Source organism: Lepisma saccharinum, chromosome 6, assembly GCF_977018435.1.
Source record: "Lepisma saccharinum chromosome 6, izLepSacc3.1, whole genome shotgun sequence".
Taxonomy (NCBI): domain Eukaryota; kingdom Metazoa; phylum Arthropoda; class Insecta; order Zygentoma; family Lepismatidae; genus Lepisma; species Lepisma saccharinum.
In genome coordinates this window covers 84,369,180-84,388,913 of record NC_139234.1, presented here as the reverse complement: position 1 = coordinate 84,388,913, position 19,734 = coordinate 84,369,180, and the positions used below count along the sequence as shown (strand labels likewise).

Below are 19,734 nucleotides of genomic sequence, written 5' to 3'. Positions count from 1 at the left end.
AGTGGCAGATATTTATATCTGTAGTACATATTATGATAACTAATAATTTGTACTTTACAACAATGTACTTACAAAGGAGGTTATCTAAGTGTTTCCCTCCGATTTCCATGAAACTTGGCAGGTGTATAGAGGGGCCCAAAGGAAGAAATACGTGTTTTTTTTGTTTCGGCTAAAAAACTGTTCTAGGGGGCAACCCCACCCCACCCCCTCAAATGATAGATGAGGACAAATTGAAGTAGGGATCTGACCCATGTGTCCCCCTCCGATTTCCATGAAAGTTGGCAGGTGTATAGAGGGGCCAAAAGAAAGAAGTACGTGTTTTTGTGTTTCAGCTAAAAAACTGTTTTAGGGGGCAAAACCCCCCTCAAATGTCAAGATTAGGACAAATTGAAGTGAGGATTTGACCCCTGTGTCCCCCTCCGATTTTAATGAAACTTGGCAGGTGTATAGAGGGGCCCTATGCCCCCTGTTTCTTCCTATGCCATATTTACGTGGTTTCGGGGTCAGATCTCCACTTCAATTTCTCCTCATCTTGACAATTGAGCGGGGGGGGGGGGGTTGTCCCCTAAAACAGTTTTTTAGCTGAAACACAAAATCATGTACTTCTTCCTTTGGGCCCCTCTATACACCTGCCAAGTTTCATAGAAATCGGAGGGGGACACTTAGATAACCTCCCTTGTTAGTTTAGACATTACTGTAAAGTACTCTTTATGACGAAGGAGAAAAGAACACCATTTAAGGTAGACTTAATTTGGCCTACATGGGAGTATATAGTGAAGAACATGTTCACATGTAACATTTGTTAGTCTTATGTTCACGTATAGTATGTGGAACTCAATTAGGACGATAATGAACCTTTCATTTACGCAGACTGAGATGTGTAGTCCATATTCTTCTGGTAACAAATTGTGACATGTCACTCTCTTGTTTATTGGTATCTAAACAATGTTCATTTTTTGTTCAAATCTCATATGTCATTATGTAAATAAAATTTAAGTGCATCAATATACTTATCTACTTATAGAAATGGCATTCTGGCACTTTCTTTACAATTTCTGTTGCATATTGTGATGTGAAAGAATAAAATGTATGACTAGACCCAATGTGGCCTAAACGTAACTTTTTTAACAACTCTTCCCTCTTTTTTTTGGAATTGGCTCCAATTTTCAATAAACGTTCAGAAATGTTCCCTCTTTTGAATCTTGCAATTAGTTTTATCTTTCTAGCTTTGTATACCATTAGAAACTATTTCAAACCTTAGGTAGGTCATATTGGGTTCTGGTACCTTATACCTTTGCCTATCACAATTCATCTTCATCGTTGACTTAAAAAAAAAATGTGTACAAACACGTGTCTCGTTTAAATACTCCAATAAATAACAGCTTATATCCATCAGCAACTGCTTCTAGGGACTCAACTGTACCTTGAGTCCATAGTTCGCCAAACTCATATACTTCACAACTTGCACATGCAACTGCTATTCAAAGGAAATGCATAATTCCCAAACACGTTTCCGTTTATAAGAAGAAATATGAGTTAAGGAACAGACGCCTTGTCGTCTTATAGTGTGGGATGTTTCACTACGCAAAACGAGTTTTAAGGATAAATCCACGCTACGTTGTTCCACGCATCTCTCCCTAGGTGGCACTGGAGTCAGGTTCCCAAGCCCTAGACTCCCGCTGAGCCTTCGCACGACGGTGTCTAGCAAGGAACGTTGCAATAAAACATGTGGCCCCGCGTGTGCAGTGACCTGCAGTAATGGATGGGGCTGTTCCCAGGTGCGAAAGTAAGAGGAAACTGCATCCACTGTGCGAGATTACAACTAGATTAAAGCTAATAATCGTATATTTATATCATTTAGTGACGCACAAGAACTTCTGTTCTGAAATGGGTAAGTTCGTGTCTGCCTGCATGCCATGTTTCTCAATCATACAGTAGCAAAGATAATTTGTTCAATCGAAGATTTATAATAACAAAATTGAAGTTTGCATTACAATATCCATTTATGCGTTAAGTAGTGTTGGGAACTGTTACTGTCATTTTTCTAAATCAAAATTTATATTGGCTTTATATTACGTGTTAAATTTTTGTTTTTAAATGTCACGTTTCTCTCACCTATGAAGGATGGTTGAAAGAGTTATATTAATAAACAAACATACATCCAATAGAACTATGAACTTTTGTCCAGGACTCGAAGCCAGAAACTTAGGAAATAACATTATAACAGTCAAACTGCCCGCCACATAAGGGGCTACTATAGCTATAGACAAACAGCACCAAACAGAGGTAATGTTGCAGGAAACGCAGCCAGGAATTCTTAGTAGAGAGGATAATCCAAGACGAAGAAAATTTTCAATACATGGTGTCGCTATTAGTTGCAGTAGTGTTCCAATGAAGTCCATACTTACCTTGAATTACATCATACGCACACAGACAGACAGACAGACACACACTTAAATAAAATAATACTGAGTCAAATGTATTGCCAATTTTCACCATTAATGATATTTTTTTTCATGGATGATAGTAATTTATTTCATTACAATGTAGAGTGAGGCTTGAGCTAAACGGAGTCTTCTACGAAGTCTGGATCTGCAGGGGACATTTTCCCCCTAATCCTGGTATGGTATTATGGCATCCCGCACAGCCACATAAATCACCATATCATTAAGTGTATTTGGTCCTGGGTTCGATACCACTTTAAACTGTTAGTTCAGTCCCGATTAGCCCATCTGTTCATAAAGTGGAGTTAAAACATCAATTCCAATAAGTGTATTTGTTACGTTGCTGGAGCAATATAGGATGTAATTGTGAAATCAGTAAGTCCTGATAGGAATGTGTTCTGTTTGAAAGAGCAAGGTCTCAGTGGAAAGGTACATACCACCTGCCCCCCATTTTAGCTACGGGCCTGAATATTACCAATATGTAAGGCTTATTATGAAATATTATCGATACTGCAAAAATAAATAAATCTGTTGCGGAATATTGTTGGATAATTAAGCAAATGAAGTTTTATCATTGTTCTGTCTCTATTTCAATTTTGTATTTTGCAACACAAAGGTATTACAAACACTAAAGACAGGGATTGTGAATACTCAAATTTGAACAATTAGAGGAACATGAATTCTGAACATCCGTAATTATGTGGATTGAACTTTCAAATTATATGGTATTTTAAACTTCTATCCATCATATATTTTCGTAGACTGTAGCTGATTTATAGTTCCACTTATAATTTTAATATTTTTCATCCGTTTTCTATCTATTTAGATTACTCGGAATTTAAAGGATTATTTGATTAATTATATTGTAGGAACACCATGTAATTAGTTGGGTATTAAGCTATCTCAGATTCAGGATACATATGTATGAAGGGCTCAAAACCTTTGAAATATGCATCAATCGTGAACAAAGCCCTTTATTATATCAGCTATAATTTTGATACAATAGTTCTTATATTTTCAATTTCACATCACACATCTATTTTTTATTATTATTATTATTATTTTTTATTTTTTATTTTTTTGCTAAAACCACTTCCTGCAGACACATTTATGTAGTTAATTGGGATATCACAGTTAGATGTCAACCAGCGAAACGTTACATTTTAAATGTAAAGAAAGGACCAAGAATCTAAAATAAATTGTGTCGAATATTCGTTAAAATGTTACATTTTTCCCTCCGTCTGGAGCAAATTTTACTTAGGGTAACTAAAAACTGACTCTTTACAATTTTGAAAGATTTTTTATAAAATTACAGAATCATTTCAGGCGTTGATTTGGGGCAGTGCTTGAACCACAAACTTACACGTTACTATAAGAGTACATGTGGATATGCCGGAAATTTCTCACTGCCCAGTAAGAGGCACAAGAAGGATATATTCAAATTTACTAATAGGCCTATAGCGCACCCTCTTCTCAGAGGATTGCTTTCGAAAACTTTACAAGTTTTGTGGAATGGTTCAAGAAGCTGAGCTATTAATATTACTACCTACATTCCAGATTTAACATATTTATATTGTTTCCTTTTCAAAACGGTTTATTATTTTTAAAAAGAAATGCTTGTTATGTCATTGTCTGAATACAATTCTCACTGAACTAAAGCATGAAGTATTTCAGAAAAAAAATCACTGCTTCAAGCTTGATAAGAAATTAGGTTTGTTAGATCTGTCATATAAACAATGTCAGTTATATAAAAAAAGAATGACTCTATCACCTTAATGTGATATTGATTTTGAATATATGTCACTTTACCTCACTTTTTTGCCACTTATCGCTAATCACGACGATGACGATGTGTTGTGATTACATAGAATCGAGGAAGGAAAATTCGCAAAGAACACCCATTTCCAAGCCGAAACTCGAACCCAGAAACTTCGGTAGCTCTCAGCCACCTAGTCGACAATTTTAAATTGGAAAAATAAAATTATTCAGTCTTTCTTAAAGTTATGTTTTAATATGGATGCTTAAATATTCACTTTCTAGTTGTCGCAATTCATCTCTCACTTTGTGGGGTTCCCGGTCGCATAGAAAACGACAGAGAAAACATAGATTTTGCAGAGATAATGCTGTTGAGTTGTAATCAATGGGTGCTGGGTTCGATTCCCGGTGGTTCAGATTGAACTTGAAACTAAACGTTGACTCCCAATTGACATTAGTTTTGTAGTTTTAAGTCCACTTTATGCACAGAAGGCTAATCGGGACTGGGTTTCCAGTCCCGATTAATTTGGGATCCAGTTTGAAGTGGAATCCGAACCAATGTGTGCCTTCATGGGGTATCGAACCCGGGACCCCCTGATTACAAAGACGTTACCACTACGCCATCGGCTAGGCTCTCCAGATTGACATTTACAAGCATAGTGTGGACATAAACTTTTTCTTCCTGTTTGAAGCAGCAAGGAAAGTTTGTCTAGGCGATCGTCTGTTGTCACAGCTGCGAACATTAAAACCCCATTATTGGATTCCTAACAGTCATCAATGAGGATAAAAACTAGTTTAACGTTGTTTCGCCTGGATGATGATTGTTTACCTATTGCTCTGTGCGGAAGAAGGAATGACAAAACGGCAGCTGTTGGCATAAAGCATTTTCCATTGTACTGAACAGTGATCACGTGCGTTGTGGAAAGAACTAGTGCTTGAATTTAGGGCGTTCCTGCACTCTCTTCCCGGAATGAAGTGATAGTTTCTCCTGGTTTCTAAAGCTGGATGAAACTGGCACAACGTTTGACGAACAAAGCATCAGGTAAGTAAGACATTCCGAAAAAAAGCGCTTATAAATATCTACTCGATAAGATCTTTTTCCGGCAATAGTTGAGCACGACTTCCTCTAACGGAAAACCTCAAACTGTCAATATACAAACCTTCCAGCCATTCTATGATACCGTAATAAAGAAATGTAAAATTATTTCCATTTTTTAATTCGTAATTTTGGGTGCATCAGCACTTAGGCTATTTTGCGCCCGTATCGGTATTTATACGGGGTCCAGCTCCTTACCATAACTAAAATGCAGTATGACTAACGTAACAGAACTGTAATATCGGACTAAAATATAATTACTTGGGTTAAAAGCTGAGGCTGTTAAAAGGCACTAAACACAACACACGCAAGGACAAAACACAGGACAGCACACACACAGTCCTACGAAGATTATACTGGCCATAGGTTCAGACGCCAGAGCCTCGTTAGTTTGCAAAATGCAGTCCAGGGTGTACTACGTGGAAGTGAGGTTGACAATTGGGTGTACTACGTGGAAGGTCGCCCGTTACACCCCGTAAAATTATTTCCATTATTAAAGCTATCATATTTTGTCATTCATAGTTTCACGAAAAATGAAAGAACTGGTTCTTGTTCTAATTTAATATAATATTTATTATTAATAGTCATTTGTATACCATGAATTACTATGTGATGGGTATTTGGCTGTTCAAAATTTCAATTTAAAATTCGCTTATAAAATTAAATTCTATTAATTTGTACACTAAAATATATCCCATGACTTACCATGAGGTCGAAACCATTCTACTACTTTTTTTTTATTTATTACATTTCATCATGTTTCTGCTATAATTACACTTAAAGCCAGTTGGAACTACTACGTACTACATTACGTAACTGTGAAATGAACAACCATGGGCATTAATCATTACATGGCCACATCGCCCTGTCAATTGGTTATAGATAGCTAACGAATTACTAATTTGAATAATCTATGTCGTAGTTAATTAGCATTTGCATGAGAATTCGTTATAAAACATTTATATTTGATCACCTTTAGCCGACGGGACCTCGCGGAAGAAATCCTCCTGAATAGACCGAAGTGAATGAAAATATGTAGATACGTATGTAGCGGAGATACAATCTTACAATCGTACAAAGTTTCGTTGAAATGACACTGACAATTTTTTAGTAAAAAAAATAATAACATTATACTATATAGCGGCGTTGCCAGCTCCCGGACAATCTCCGGAATTTCGCTTCTAGAGTGGGTCCTATGGACCACATTTGGAGGGAAACACGACAAATTAGCATTATGTGAGGATATGTAGCACTCGTGCTGCAACTATAAAAAGAAACAACGTAAATTACGGCATTCGGTAATTTTGCGTAATTGCGGAAAGTTTCGAATTTTGGCCCTTGCCCCCGCTTCCCCTTAACTCTTAATTATCGGATGCTACTTAAAATGTTGCTTCTTACTCATTCTTATATTTGGAATATAAATTTTTCAAAAAGATGCGATAATTTGGAAGTTGTAGTCTATTTTCAGTTTATCCCATGGTAACAAAGGGCTTTCTGAAACGGCGGTTATTAATAATAGTAGCAATCGGTATATCGTTTTGTAATTCGACTATGTCATACCTTCATATGTGTGCTAAAGACGAAAGCACACAGAACTGAGATATCGTACGTAGTTCTCAAGCAATGGTGTGTAAATTGCTGCCGCGCGCTACTGGTTGAAATAGCGACCATCCGTCCTCAACGAAAATACGTGGTGTGATTTCAAAATCGACAATCCGGACGCAAATACATCCAAATCGATATAACTAATATTTTATTAAAATTTTTATGCTATCGGTATTAATGATCATTATAATGCAAATTGTTGTGAATTTTTTCTCACGTTGGCGGAGAGGCAAACAAATTGATCGCTATTATTTCAGCTCAGCAAATCATATCTTTGGATCTGCTGTACGGACAAGTAGATGGGCCAGTAGGAAAAACCTTATAGAAATAACTTGATACTTTGTTTATCTTTAGGTGCTCCTAGTAGTTACTAAAAACTTGATTGTTATCGAAAGGTTTCGATTGTTGTCTAGGTCAGTCTAACCTGCTAATTAAGAAAATGTATGTCAGGTTAAACTAGGATTTACTAGGATTTAACTTCTGGAAATTTTTAGATATGCATATTTTCTGTTTCCGAGGTTACTTTCATTGCTTCTTGATCGTTTATTATTACATAAATTTTCCTGTCAATACCGATATATTTTTGAACAGCTTCCTCTGAAATTAATATGCCTCTGCTCTTACCTAATGAAGGAAAAATAAGATTTGATTTCTTGCTTTAATCAGGCGTCGCTTTTTTGCACCCACGGAATAGGGTGACCAGACACATACATTCAAAAAAGAGGACAGAGCATGGCGAAAAAGGAGGACAAAGTCATAAAAAAGAGGACACCGCAAAGAATGGCTATACATTTGCCATTACTCATAATTTAATCAATATACAAAAATCTTATCAACATTTTGCTCACAGATGCTTTTCAGAAGATCTCTTTCAAGAACTTCATCTTACCTTTAAGCAAAGAAAGCAATCTCCTAAACTGTTTTTTTTTTTAACAAATTACAAAGAATATCTATAATTTGAAGGGCAGAATTCTACTCTTTTTCTAATTTTTTGATATTAGACTGAAATATCTCCACAAGTGAATGCAAATGTAACAAGTAAGATTCGCTTAACTTATTTCGAAAAGCTAAGTTAAAATTTTAGGTAGTTTGGATTGGGTAGAGAAATATGATTTCAATGCCACGAACATTTCTAGCACTCTTTCAACAGCAGGGGAAAGTGGCAACCACCTTACACTTTACCCCATATTCGTTTCTTCCGTCCTTTAAAACTGGATATTTTCTTTCGCTTCGTTATTTCATGAAAGTAAATATTACTTAATAATCAAAATTCTCACTACGCATTTCTGTATCGCGTATGTAGTATAACTCGAAAAGGAACTGGCCGACCTCTGTGTTGGAGTGGTTAGCACACCGCGCCTCAACGCCAGAGGCCTCGGTTTCGAATCCCGGCCTGGGCATGTGTGTCCTTCATCAAAATTATCATATCATCGTTCATACTCATCTTCGCGATTAGCCAAAAGTGGCAGAAAAGCGAAGTAAAATAAACCAAATCAGTCAACCGAAAAGGAACTGCACAGACTACATACGTTCCAGCAGTCTCAGCACTTAATACTAATGACGGGTGCAGAAATTTGCCTATTTGCCTTTTTTATTCCTTTGTAGTAAACCATAGACTTTCATGTTTAAACTTTAAAGTTCGTTTCATGGAGTTTCTATTCCGAAAACACATTTTTATAGTGTCCATTATAAGTTCCTATTTTGATGGTTAGTGCCCATTTTGCTTAATCGTGCCAAAAAATGAATATTCTGCAATCTTTGCATACTTCAGCTTTTTCTTACGTGCATTTGGCTTTCCCTATATTGAAAGATGTAAGGCTTTGTTGATGATGTACTGACTGAAATCTGGAATTCTCAATTGGAACATTGTTTTTAATATTTTTTTGTTACAATGGTGCAAATTGTTTATTCATCATTTGTTCAAATCCACACAGTCGTTAGCACAAGCTCTTTTTGTGAGAATTATTTTAACAGACGATTTAGCGCATATGTGAATTTCGATCAAAAGAGTATTATATAACACCATTAAGCCTTGTTTTGATGATATGAAAAACTCAATATGCTGACTAAGGTATAAAGTATAAATTTCTGCCTTGGACAGCATATTGAGTTTTTCAGAGTATTATAGTATGTTAATCGCTAGCTCACTTTTATGTATAAACTGAAGTGATAATACAGTATAACTGTGCATTGTAAGAAGAAAATTTAAATAAGTTCATATCCATTGCCTATTTTAATGTATTTTTTTTAATTTTAGGGTGCCTTTTAAGTGCCTATTTTCGTGCATTTTCTTACTTTATGGGGCTTTTTAAGTGCCTATTTTCATCATTTTGGTGCCTATTTGACTTTCTATTTCAGAGGTGTTTAGTGCCTTAAATACGCGCCCTACTAATGACTCAGTCGGGAAAGTGATCGTATTGAGCTCCCAGATGCTAGGTGAGCATTGCTCGAATTAACGTGCACCAAATGAAGCATTATGTATGCAGCACATTTGCTATATGGTCAATGCTATACTCTTTCCAAAAAAGGAGGACATTTACCGATTTCTAAAAAATCCGCCCGGACGCCGGACAGACACCTAAAAAGGAGGACATGTCCGGATAAAAGAGGACGTCTGGTCACCCTACCACGGAAGGATATAAGAGGAAGGTGGAAAAGAGACATAAAAGTAACAGAAATTGTGTTCTTCGTCCAACGATTTGCCTGAAATGCTTGAATGACTGGTGTAGGCTATTTAAAATTGTCATCATCCCTAGCAACAATAAATACAATAACTTGTAGCTAACATCAAGATAATGTAGTGAGATCAACAGAAAATAGAAAATCTGTTTTTCATCCCGTTATTTAGGGCTATTCAAAACGATCCTCCTGGTTTTCCGATTTTATTGTGGGGAAAGCAATATAGTGTCATTATATGGGTGTATAGCTGTGCCTGGTATCCGCAAGTTTTTATTCGAATTGTTCCGCAAACCGCGGGTTCCACACTTATAGCCTCTACATGTGCAATATGGCGGTTTCTGGAGAGGAGAAATCATTCTGTGTCCTGCAATTTCACGAAACATAGACTGTTACGACAATACGATTACAGTGAAGGACGAAATTCCAGAATGTACCACCAGCGGAGAAAGCATTCGAAGTGGTATACATAATTCATGGCTACGGGTTGTCTGTTGGTTGGTTGATTTGGTTTTAAGTCCACTTTATGCACAGTAAGGCTAATTGGGACTGGACCTACAGTTTAAAGTGGGATCCGAACCACTATGTGCCTCCATCGGGTATCGAACCCGGGACCCTTTGATTACAAGGCGACGACGCTAACACTGCGCCATCAAGGAGGCCCACGGGTTGTCTGTGTAAGGGGAAATACAGTGCCTGACAGGGGCGGCAATTGGGTTCTAAAATTAGGGGGCAAGCTGCCGAAACTGGGGTGGGCAAACACAGTTTACTTTCCCTTGTACATAAGGTTTAGCATAGTGTGGAGGGAAAAGTAGCAAAATGTGGGGGATGCAAACCCCCCTCCCCCACTAATCGCCGCTGCTGGGCAGCCTGACCATCAGTGTTGAACGAGACTGTGGACCAGAACTGTGATGCTTGCCAACGAAACAGACCTACATCAACAATTTTCGGGTAAGTCGAGAGCTGCAACTGCCACAAACAATTGTCTGGAGAATTGTCCGAAAACATCTACGAATCGAACTATACTACCGCAGAGAATTGCAATTGCTGCATGCGCTGAATCCTTTCCAAATGCCGCCACTTTGCATTGCACGCTCCTAGCGGCAACGTGTGGAACCATCTGAGGGTGTAACTATTCTATCGGGTAGGTGCATAAGTTCGTAGCGTTTTGTTATGGCAACACTGCGTTGTCAAGAGTTCCTTGTTCGTTATTCCATTGTTATTGATTAGTTTGTAGTTTTATGTTCGTGAAAACACAGTGTATTCTAATTCGGAGCAAATTTTGTCTATTTTGCGGACTAAACGAGATGGAGTGGACAAAGTTGAACATTTCCGGCACATTCTGCTCTTCGAGTTTAACCGAGGATAAAGTGCAGCAGTAGGAAGTCCTTCCTAATGAAGCTGCTCTGGAAACATGGCTAACTGATTTCTTCAACTCAAAAGCAATTTGTGCTGTGTACGGGGCTAATGCCATATACTGAAAACACAGCAGTTCTACAGGCAAGACATCGAACTCGTCCCCGACGTTGGCAGATGGTCACTGACAATGGAGACGACTGCATTCCTGACTGAGTGATTGTTGGTGTGACTGTGTATTTTTAAACTACAATAACGATGTGCCATCTTACCACCTGTGTACTTGTGTTAATTCATTATTGTGTTCCTGTTAACGTATGTTATAAAACGCTACTAACTTATGCACCGACCCAATAATAAAAACTTGAGGACATTAGGCACACATGTACAGTCGTGGATAGAAATACTACTGGTAATAAGGCTTTATGGGGGAAGTACTTCTTTCCATGACTGTACATCCATATAATGACGATATGTTCCATGTAAGTTCACTGCGATAAATCAGGAAGCCAGTTAGTTCTTTTTCAGTTACACTATCTGATGCATTGTTCCTCCACAAGTAATTCTGGGGTGATAAAACATTCTGAACATGGTAGAGAATGGTAGAACAAGTAGAGAGCCATCCATCTTCCTGAGACGTTAAGCTGTAACTTGGCAGAAACAATGTATTAGAAATAGTGGCAACTGATTATTATATTTAATTTCCTTTAAATGGAAATGACATTTTAATGGTGGATAAATAAATATCTGATATTCGGACAAAATAAATTAATTCGTTATCGGAATGCCATTGTATTCGCTTTGCTAATATCTAATCATTCAAAGTGAATGAATGAAGGACAATTACAAAAGCAAGGAAAACCAATCGAGAAAATAAATTGATTTTGATTGATTATATTTTGATTTGACATATTTTACTTTTCGCTTCCGCCACTTCTGCGTAATCGCGAAGATGGGCATGATAAGTGATAAGATGAAATTGGAGAAAAGACAATGACAAAAACACATGGACAGGACACAACACAAGAATCACAACGGATCACACCGGCTGTGTGCCCAGACGGCAGAGCCTCGTTAGACTGCAAGAATGTAGTACAGTGTGTATATTTAAATTGTGGATTTAAGTCCAGAAAGAACTTATGCAGAGAAATGCTAATAGGACTGGACCTACAGTTTAAAGTGGGATCCAAATTAGTGTGCCATGTGCCTCCACTGGGTATCCAACACAGGACCCTGCCTACAAGGCGATACATGGACGAGAAATTGGCATTTTAGTGCTAAGGAGAAAGTTGCCCCTCCACGAGATGGAACTCAGTCTCCTCGGTGGTGTAGTGGTGACTTGTAATGAAGAGTTCCCGGGTTCGATACACGGTGGAGATCCATAGTGGTTCGGATCCCACGTTAATCTCTATGTCCAGTCCCAATTAGCCTACCTGTGCATAAAGTAGGCTTAAAACAACAACTCAACTCAACGAGCTGGAACTCAAGAGCATTTATATTTCACTAAATTCACATGTGACAAAATTGAGTGCGTCATTCAGAATATAAGGCTTTAAATAAGCTTTGTTTACGGGAGCCAGGTTACCCGAACAAGAGGAATGCCCTCGATAATTATTCCCATGTCCCGATCCTCCTGCACCGAGCCGTCAGTTGCACACACGAGGGACTTAATCTTTCGAGTCACGCAGCGGGAAGCTCTTGTGAATAAATTGCAGGCAGGCCCATTACAACGCGTAGGAAATTACTCCGATGTGCAATAACTTAGCAGCCTCACAAATATTCGCATTCACGTGTCCCTCCAGGATGCTTTGTGCCGTCTCTTTTCCCTCGGCCTTTGATAGCAAAATTACTCGCTCCATAAAGCAGGAAGCGACTCGGGTGCTTCGCTAGCCTTTGTAACCTTTACGTTCCTCTTGATGTTTTTTCTTCTAGTTTATCGTTGCAGTATTTGTTTGTTGTTCCTCTCGTTCCCACTGTTGCCAATTTGTGGTCGTAAGTTCTCATTCCCTTTTCTTCTCTTCCATTTTTCTCCAGTGTTGCCAGATTTTGTTGTGTTAGGCTATTTCCTTTCCTCTCTTTTTACTTTCTCTTTCACTGTAGAGAGCGCCAAATATGCCTCCTCGGTGGCGTAGTGGTAACGTCATCGACTTGTAATCAAGGTATCCCGAGTTCAATGCCCGGTGGAGTCACGTACTGGTTCGAATTCCACTCTAAACTTTAGGTCAGGTACCCATTAGTCCTTATGGACATAAAGTGGACTAAAATACATTAATGATTAATGTAGAAACGTTTTTGATTTAAGATTACAACGTTCAATCTACATGTGTATGTATGTGAACATGAGCCTTTCCATTTTAGCACAGACCAAATAGCTCTCAATTTTAAAAATAAAATTTTGATAAACTTGTGCTGCAAATAAAAAGGCAATAATTAAAAATAAGTTTGATTTTTTTTTTTTAGAAATGGAGTGCGATACACGACCCTGCATTTTTTTAAAAAAATTGCATGCTTTCAAATCAATTGCTGATTCTGGAAGTATTGTGAGTGCTGATCACGGAAATGACATCCATCCCCCCCCCCCCCCCATCACGTCAGGATTTCTCACAATTTCGCAAGCAGAATTCTCATATTCACCATTCCATTACGCCTATTACAGAACTCAACGAAATAAATTTATACAAGTGCAATTTCGGAAGGTTACAAACTAATAAGTGATTCTGGAAGTATTTTTGAATGCTGATCACGGAAATGACATAAAACTCTCCCCATCGCGTCAGGATTTTTCTCCACGTTACTAAGTTAAATCAACCCACCATATTATAACATTGAGTTTTGGACATTTTGTGAATGAAAATTTTTATGGGGGGGTTCGAAAATAAGACTTACGTAATCAAAATCCATACAATTTCCATGCCAATGTGTCTCGTGCAGGTAGAAGATGGATTAAATGCTTACTATTCTATGTGCATTTACAGTTTTAAATTGGAGGATTTGTATTGTAGAAAACCAAATTTTTCCACCATCTAAACAGAGCCATCTACTGGGGAAATGATCAAACTACACATTTTATTTTGAAATTAAGGCAGTTAATATGTTGCTGCTTTCTGAAAAATCTAGAAGTGATGGATAAAAATAAATTTTATTTTTGGAATCAGCGTGCTGAAATTATTCAGAGACAACAGTCATCTGCGAGACATTCAAACCATGCAGGCCGGTGTAATTAGTAACATAATGTTGGGTAATATTTGCATGTCGATTTTTGTTCTTTTGGATAGAGATATATCTTAGACAAGTTTCTGTCATATTATTTGAGGGGGTTAAAACAGCTACAATGCGGATCAAACGATTTGGGGGGGCTGCTGTACCCACTGCCAAAAATGAGAGGGGGGCGGTGTATCGATGCACCACTGTGTGATTCTACAATTAGGCTACACTTTTGACTTAGATACAAAATTGAATATCTAAAAGTTACGAACCTTTTCTTCTTCTTGATACTAGACGTGTAATATTTTGATGCTATATAGGCAGTAGAACTGAATCTTTACTAATTACGTTTTATTTAATTATTGAAAATTTCATGTTACATGCTAATGAATCTAGTAGTACCTATGCTAATGACAAACTAGGTATTTTTTTTATTTTTCTCTCTAAGATGCTGGATTGAATTATCCCCAGCTTTGGACTTCTGATTTCAAATCTTTCAACAAGTAAATAATAATTTTATTATAACTTTATTATTAGTGTGCTGAAATATACTTAGTCCATGATAATCGCAACAAATTAATGTACTGACGTTGGTTTCAGAAGAAAAGTATTTCTAACCCAGTCAATAAAACAAGAGTTTCTTCAAAAGCACATGAACTGAAGCATGAAATAGTGTTGCCATATGCCCTATTACTCCAGAGAAAAATGATATTTCTGCCTCACAAAATAAAATTAAAATTTGGCCATGCTGAGGAGATGGGATATAGGGGAAAAGATTATTCACATCCGCATTCTATTGTTGATTGCTTTTTCTTTTCATGGTCATATGAATTATCATATTAGATTTACAAAGAAATATTTTTACTTCATAAATAAAAAGTAAAATTTAGGAAGAAATATCTTCAATTTTAATACACCTTATCATGCTAATGGCAAATTGCATGGATCTTTTTTATATCTTATTTTTGAACATTTGTTCATTATAGTAGATGGTGTAGCAGTAAGAACATGTAAAAATTGTGGGATTTTTTTTAGAATTATTGTACAACTATTGTTACAGAACTGGGACATTAAACTATGCCGTAATCACAGGATCACCTCATTGTATTTTTCGTTTCTGCACCACTGATGTCAATTGTTATTTCCTTGATGTCGTTATGCTGTTTTGGAAACCAATTTTTGAAGCAGACGTTCCAAAACTAAACATAAGATTTGGGAGGGCGAGGGGGAGCAGTTGCCCCCCGCCCACACTTTTCGGCACTTTTGCCCCCGTACTATACTAAAACTTACCTGGAAATTGAAATAAACTGTCTTTGCCCCCCACTTTGCAGTCCTGGTTATGAGACCCAATTACCGCTACTGCATAAGATACATAAAATATAGTACTTATTGTAGTCATTATATTAATTGAAAGAAGAAAACATATGACAAGGAATGATTCAATTTCCCTACACGAGAAGGTGCATCAGCAGCATCAAATGGATGAACGCTGTTCCAAATGGATCATATCCCAATAGCAGAAACGTCATCACCACATATAAAGGCTCTTAAGAATATGCAGAGGGATGGAGTTGATTTTTACGTCTCTTTTCTGCACTGTTGGCTCATCGCCAGGATCAGAGAACTTACTGAGATTAACTCTAAATCCTCGTATAATGAAGCATGTGGAATATTTCTAGGTCAAAAATTCAAATCACAAGTTACAGAAGTTACAGAGAGAAGGTAAACCTTCAGAATACGCAGAAAATAAATGAAATTAGTGAAGTGACAATACATCATGTCCTGTATTTCTCAATCCACAAACTAGAAATGAAAAGGAAGCATGAAATTACAAAGTATTAAAATAACAGATGACTGGATTTCATGGAAGCAAAATATAGAACAGTTGTGGTCTAATGATCCACACATAGGAGACAAAGCAAAAATATTAATAAAACCGAATATACTCTTTTATTATGGAAGTTCTCTCGAATTTTCACTATAGAGTAAATCATGCATCCACGTATAGACGGGATCTATAGTTGCATGGGCAGAGGACCTGATAGAGACACTCATCTAAAGATTAGGAGGGCGTTGGGGGGAGTTGCCCCCCATTTTTTGCCACTTTTGCCTCCCCCACTATGCTAAATCTTATCTATCCTTTACCTTAAGTAAACTATACTCCCCCCAGGTTTTCATCTTGCTCCTCCACTTTTGGAATCCAATCGCCGCCTCACTGAAGACAACTTTAAAAATATATGTAATGTACGTACAATTCGCTGTGTATACATGGAAAATCAGTAAGAACTTACTATTCAGAGAGACGTAGGTATTTTTTTAAAATAAAATAACACGATTTAAGGAAACATGACTATTTTCATTGATTTGCAGCAAGCATTGGTCTGAATTGATAGAGCCATGATTGGTCATTTGTGAGAATTTACATGACCATGGATGTTCTTTAGACTGTTATTGATTCAGGTAGACAATGACTGAATGGAATAGATAGGTTGATGGGTAAAAACATTTTCAACCTGTCGTTGGCATCTGTTATTATTGCCTTTTGTGGGAAGACTGTGGGTCTATCTATCACTCGGCGTTCTCCGCCACTACAGTGTTTTCCGCTAAGACAAAATTGTTGTGAAGATTACGCCCAACTTCAATCGCCCAGCTGACATCATGCAGAATATGCATGTGAAGGAAGGGCTCCATAAAGGCCACCGGTTGACCTTCCAGGGGCTTCGCGTGTGGTTCCAGGTGATTTGTGAGGGAGATGAACTCCTGGAGGGAAGGTGCCTGGCATTTAGCTCGACCTCTCTCGGGCGCAGTGTTGCCTCAATCTGAGAGCATAATTCCCCTTTCCGAGGGGCAAAATTTCCCTTTTGTTAATACTATTATTTAATAAAAAGTAAAGTGCTCACTGTGCTTTGCACCACGCCATGAAGACGTATAGGGGATATGGAGTTAGGGCCCCACACTTTCTTGATCTCGGCCGAAGGTGGGATGATGTGATCAACACCACGCCCCTGGCCGCCTTTACCTCCAGAGTTTCCTCCAGGTACCCACTTTATACACCTGAGCCGCTTGAACAGGTGGAAAAATCCAGGTTCTCCCCCGGGATATTATTATTATTATTATTATTATTGGTGATGGTGGTGGTAGTTGTAGTACTAGTATTTCAGTTGGCCCATTTTCGTATGAATGGAAAATGTTAAAAAATAAAATATTTTCATAGACCTCATGGCTTGTCAGCCAGATATCGCTGGTTCGAACCCTCGTCAGCCATCCACTAATCGTTTACTACTTCTGATAATAGTTGCTATTATCAGAAGTAGCGCAAAACCGACGTGCAATAAACAAAACACAATGTAAATAGATATAGACTTCTGCTCAAAGGAATATAAATAAGAAGGTGCAGCAAAACAATTTACTAATGTCTTCAAATTTCCCTGAAATTGTGATATTTTAAATCGAATTTCCATTTATCTTTTCGCTTAAAATTCGGTCCGAATTTCCCTGAAAATGTGAAATTTCCCTTGATGTGGCAACACTGCTCGAACGACTGGTTGCGTTCCGTGCATTGCTTGTAACGCTAAACGCTCGACAACGGAACACCTCTTGTCGACATGCGCTGGTTGTGCAAGGAGGAGATAAACTTGTTCGGATGGTGCCACTTGCTCTATAGTACCACGCTGCGGGCAACATGCGGATTCCAATTGGAAGTTCGCCTGCTAGAAATGTTCGTTTGCCTGTGCGCGCATAGATGCGAGACAGGTTGTAATTCGAAAAGGGGCTGATGGGAGATTATTCCTCTTTGCCTACTGCACCGTTCTATTGTCTGTAATTTCTTAATTATCAGGAGGATATTTCACATATAAAATTCCGATGATTCAAGAAAAGTTACTGTAACGCAATACAACTGGACTGGAAAGTTTTCAAATGCCTTACTGGTGCGAGGTTAAGGGCAACTCAACTGGCCCAGAGTAAGTAAAAGTACGTTTGAAACAATCCTGAAGCGATGAATCTAAATTAGGAACTCAGATATATACAGGGTGTTTCTAAAGGTCGTTTACAACGCTTGGGAGGTGATTCCTCACACGAAAACAAGCAAAAAGTCTAAGTTCCATTTTTACGACAGAGGCTTCGTTTCCGAGATAGGAGCCTCGCAAAAGGTGACAAAGTGAACGTCACACTTAACTGGGACGAATACTATTACAGATAGAGAGGCGGTTCCAAGGGAATCATAAAGGAATCGTATGTGCTCAGTCCGGAAGTCACTATGAAAAGTTCACTGCACGCATGCGCAATGGAGTCCTCAAAGGAATTGGGGATTTCCAGCAACAACAATGCATGGAAAAGGTATGTAACGCAGCAAGAAGGACCGTGACAATGAGAAATGCGTTCAAGACAACACATCCCGACCTCAAACATCAAAACATGACCAACGAACACAAAATCCGAAAAGTTGAGCACGGTTGCATACCCCAGTTACACGCGAGGAATGAACGAATCATGTCATGTGGCATACGAGAGACAGGAGGAGGGAAAGAAAAACACAATATCAGATGATTGCGACAACGTGTATTTTTACACGCGACAACTGCGTAATATCCCCCCCCACACACACAACAAACAACAAATGCTACAATATCTTACGCACAGACAGTCCGTGTCACTGTACACCAACTGAAGATGTCACTTTCACCACACAAAGGGGGTGGGGAGCAATACCAAAAGTGTTCTCACTGGTATTTGCCGAGGGCAATAATCACAGACGGTTTTCAAAATGTCTGCCGTTTACTTCTACGCAGAGATGACAGCGACGAATCAAGGATTGTCGAGTACGAGCAAACAAGCCAGGTGTATCTGCTACCGTCGCGGCGGCGACGTTGATGCGAGCAACGAGGTCCTCAGCTGATGTGACAGGTGTGTCGTATACGAGGGTTTTCATTTCTCCCCAGAAGAAAAAATCGAGAGGGTTGAGATCTGGCGACCTCGGTGGCCAAGGCACAGGCTCATCCCTACCAATGAACCTATTGCGAAACACGTCATGCAGGAAATGTCGTACATTACGATCGAAATGAGCTGGTGCACCATCGTGTTGGTACCACATTTCTTTGCCGCAGTGCCAAAGGTACGGTCTCCAACAGTTCAGGCAGAACCTCACTAAGAAATGCATGATACGTGCGACCATTCAGGCGAACAGGGAGAATGTATGGTCCAATTAAATGATCATGTACTATCCCGCACCACACATTCACTGAAAACCTGTGCTGGTGATGGGCCACAAAAAGTGCATGTGGGTTGTCAAAGTCCCATACATGACTGTTTCTACTATTGAAGACATCCATCCTGGTGAAAATGGCTTCATCTGTCCACAAAACGTTTGCCCCGAAGTGAGGGTTTGTGTCCAGCTGATGCAACAACCATTGGCAAAACTCCATACGAGGGCGAAAGTCACGAGGTAACAGTTCTTGTACTTTCTGCAGTTTAAAAGGGTGCATTCCTTCATCTGACAACACTCGCCAAACATTCACATGAGACGTGTTTCGTGCCCGAGCGAGCACTCGCGTACTGGTGCCAGGATGTTCTGCGACCGCTGTTAACACATCTTCTGCA

At 38.6% G+C, this 19,734-nt stretch overlaps 1 protein-coding gene across 1 annotated transcript in view; it reads left to right on the top strand.

The window, feature by feature from the left end:
• Window positions 1-5,180: 5,180 nt before the first annotated feature.
• The window catches only part of LOC145989483 (uncharacterized), a 544,790-nt gene continuing 530,236 nt past the window's right edge, over window positions 5,181-19,734 (top strand). Inside the window, exon 1 of the mRNA XM_083124829.1 lies at window positions 5,181-5,241. Coding sequence (XP_082980955.1) covers window positions 5,205-5,241 — 37 coding nt within the window. The 5' untranslated portion in view covers window positions 5,181-5,204. The remainder of the gene's footprint in view (window positions 5,242-19,734) is intronic.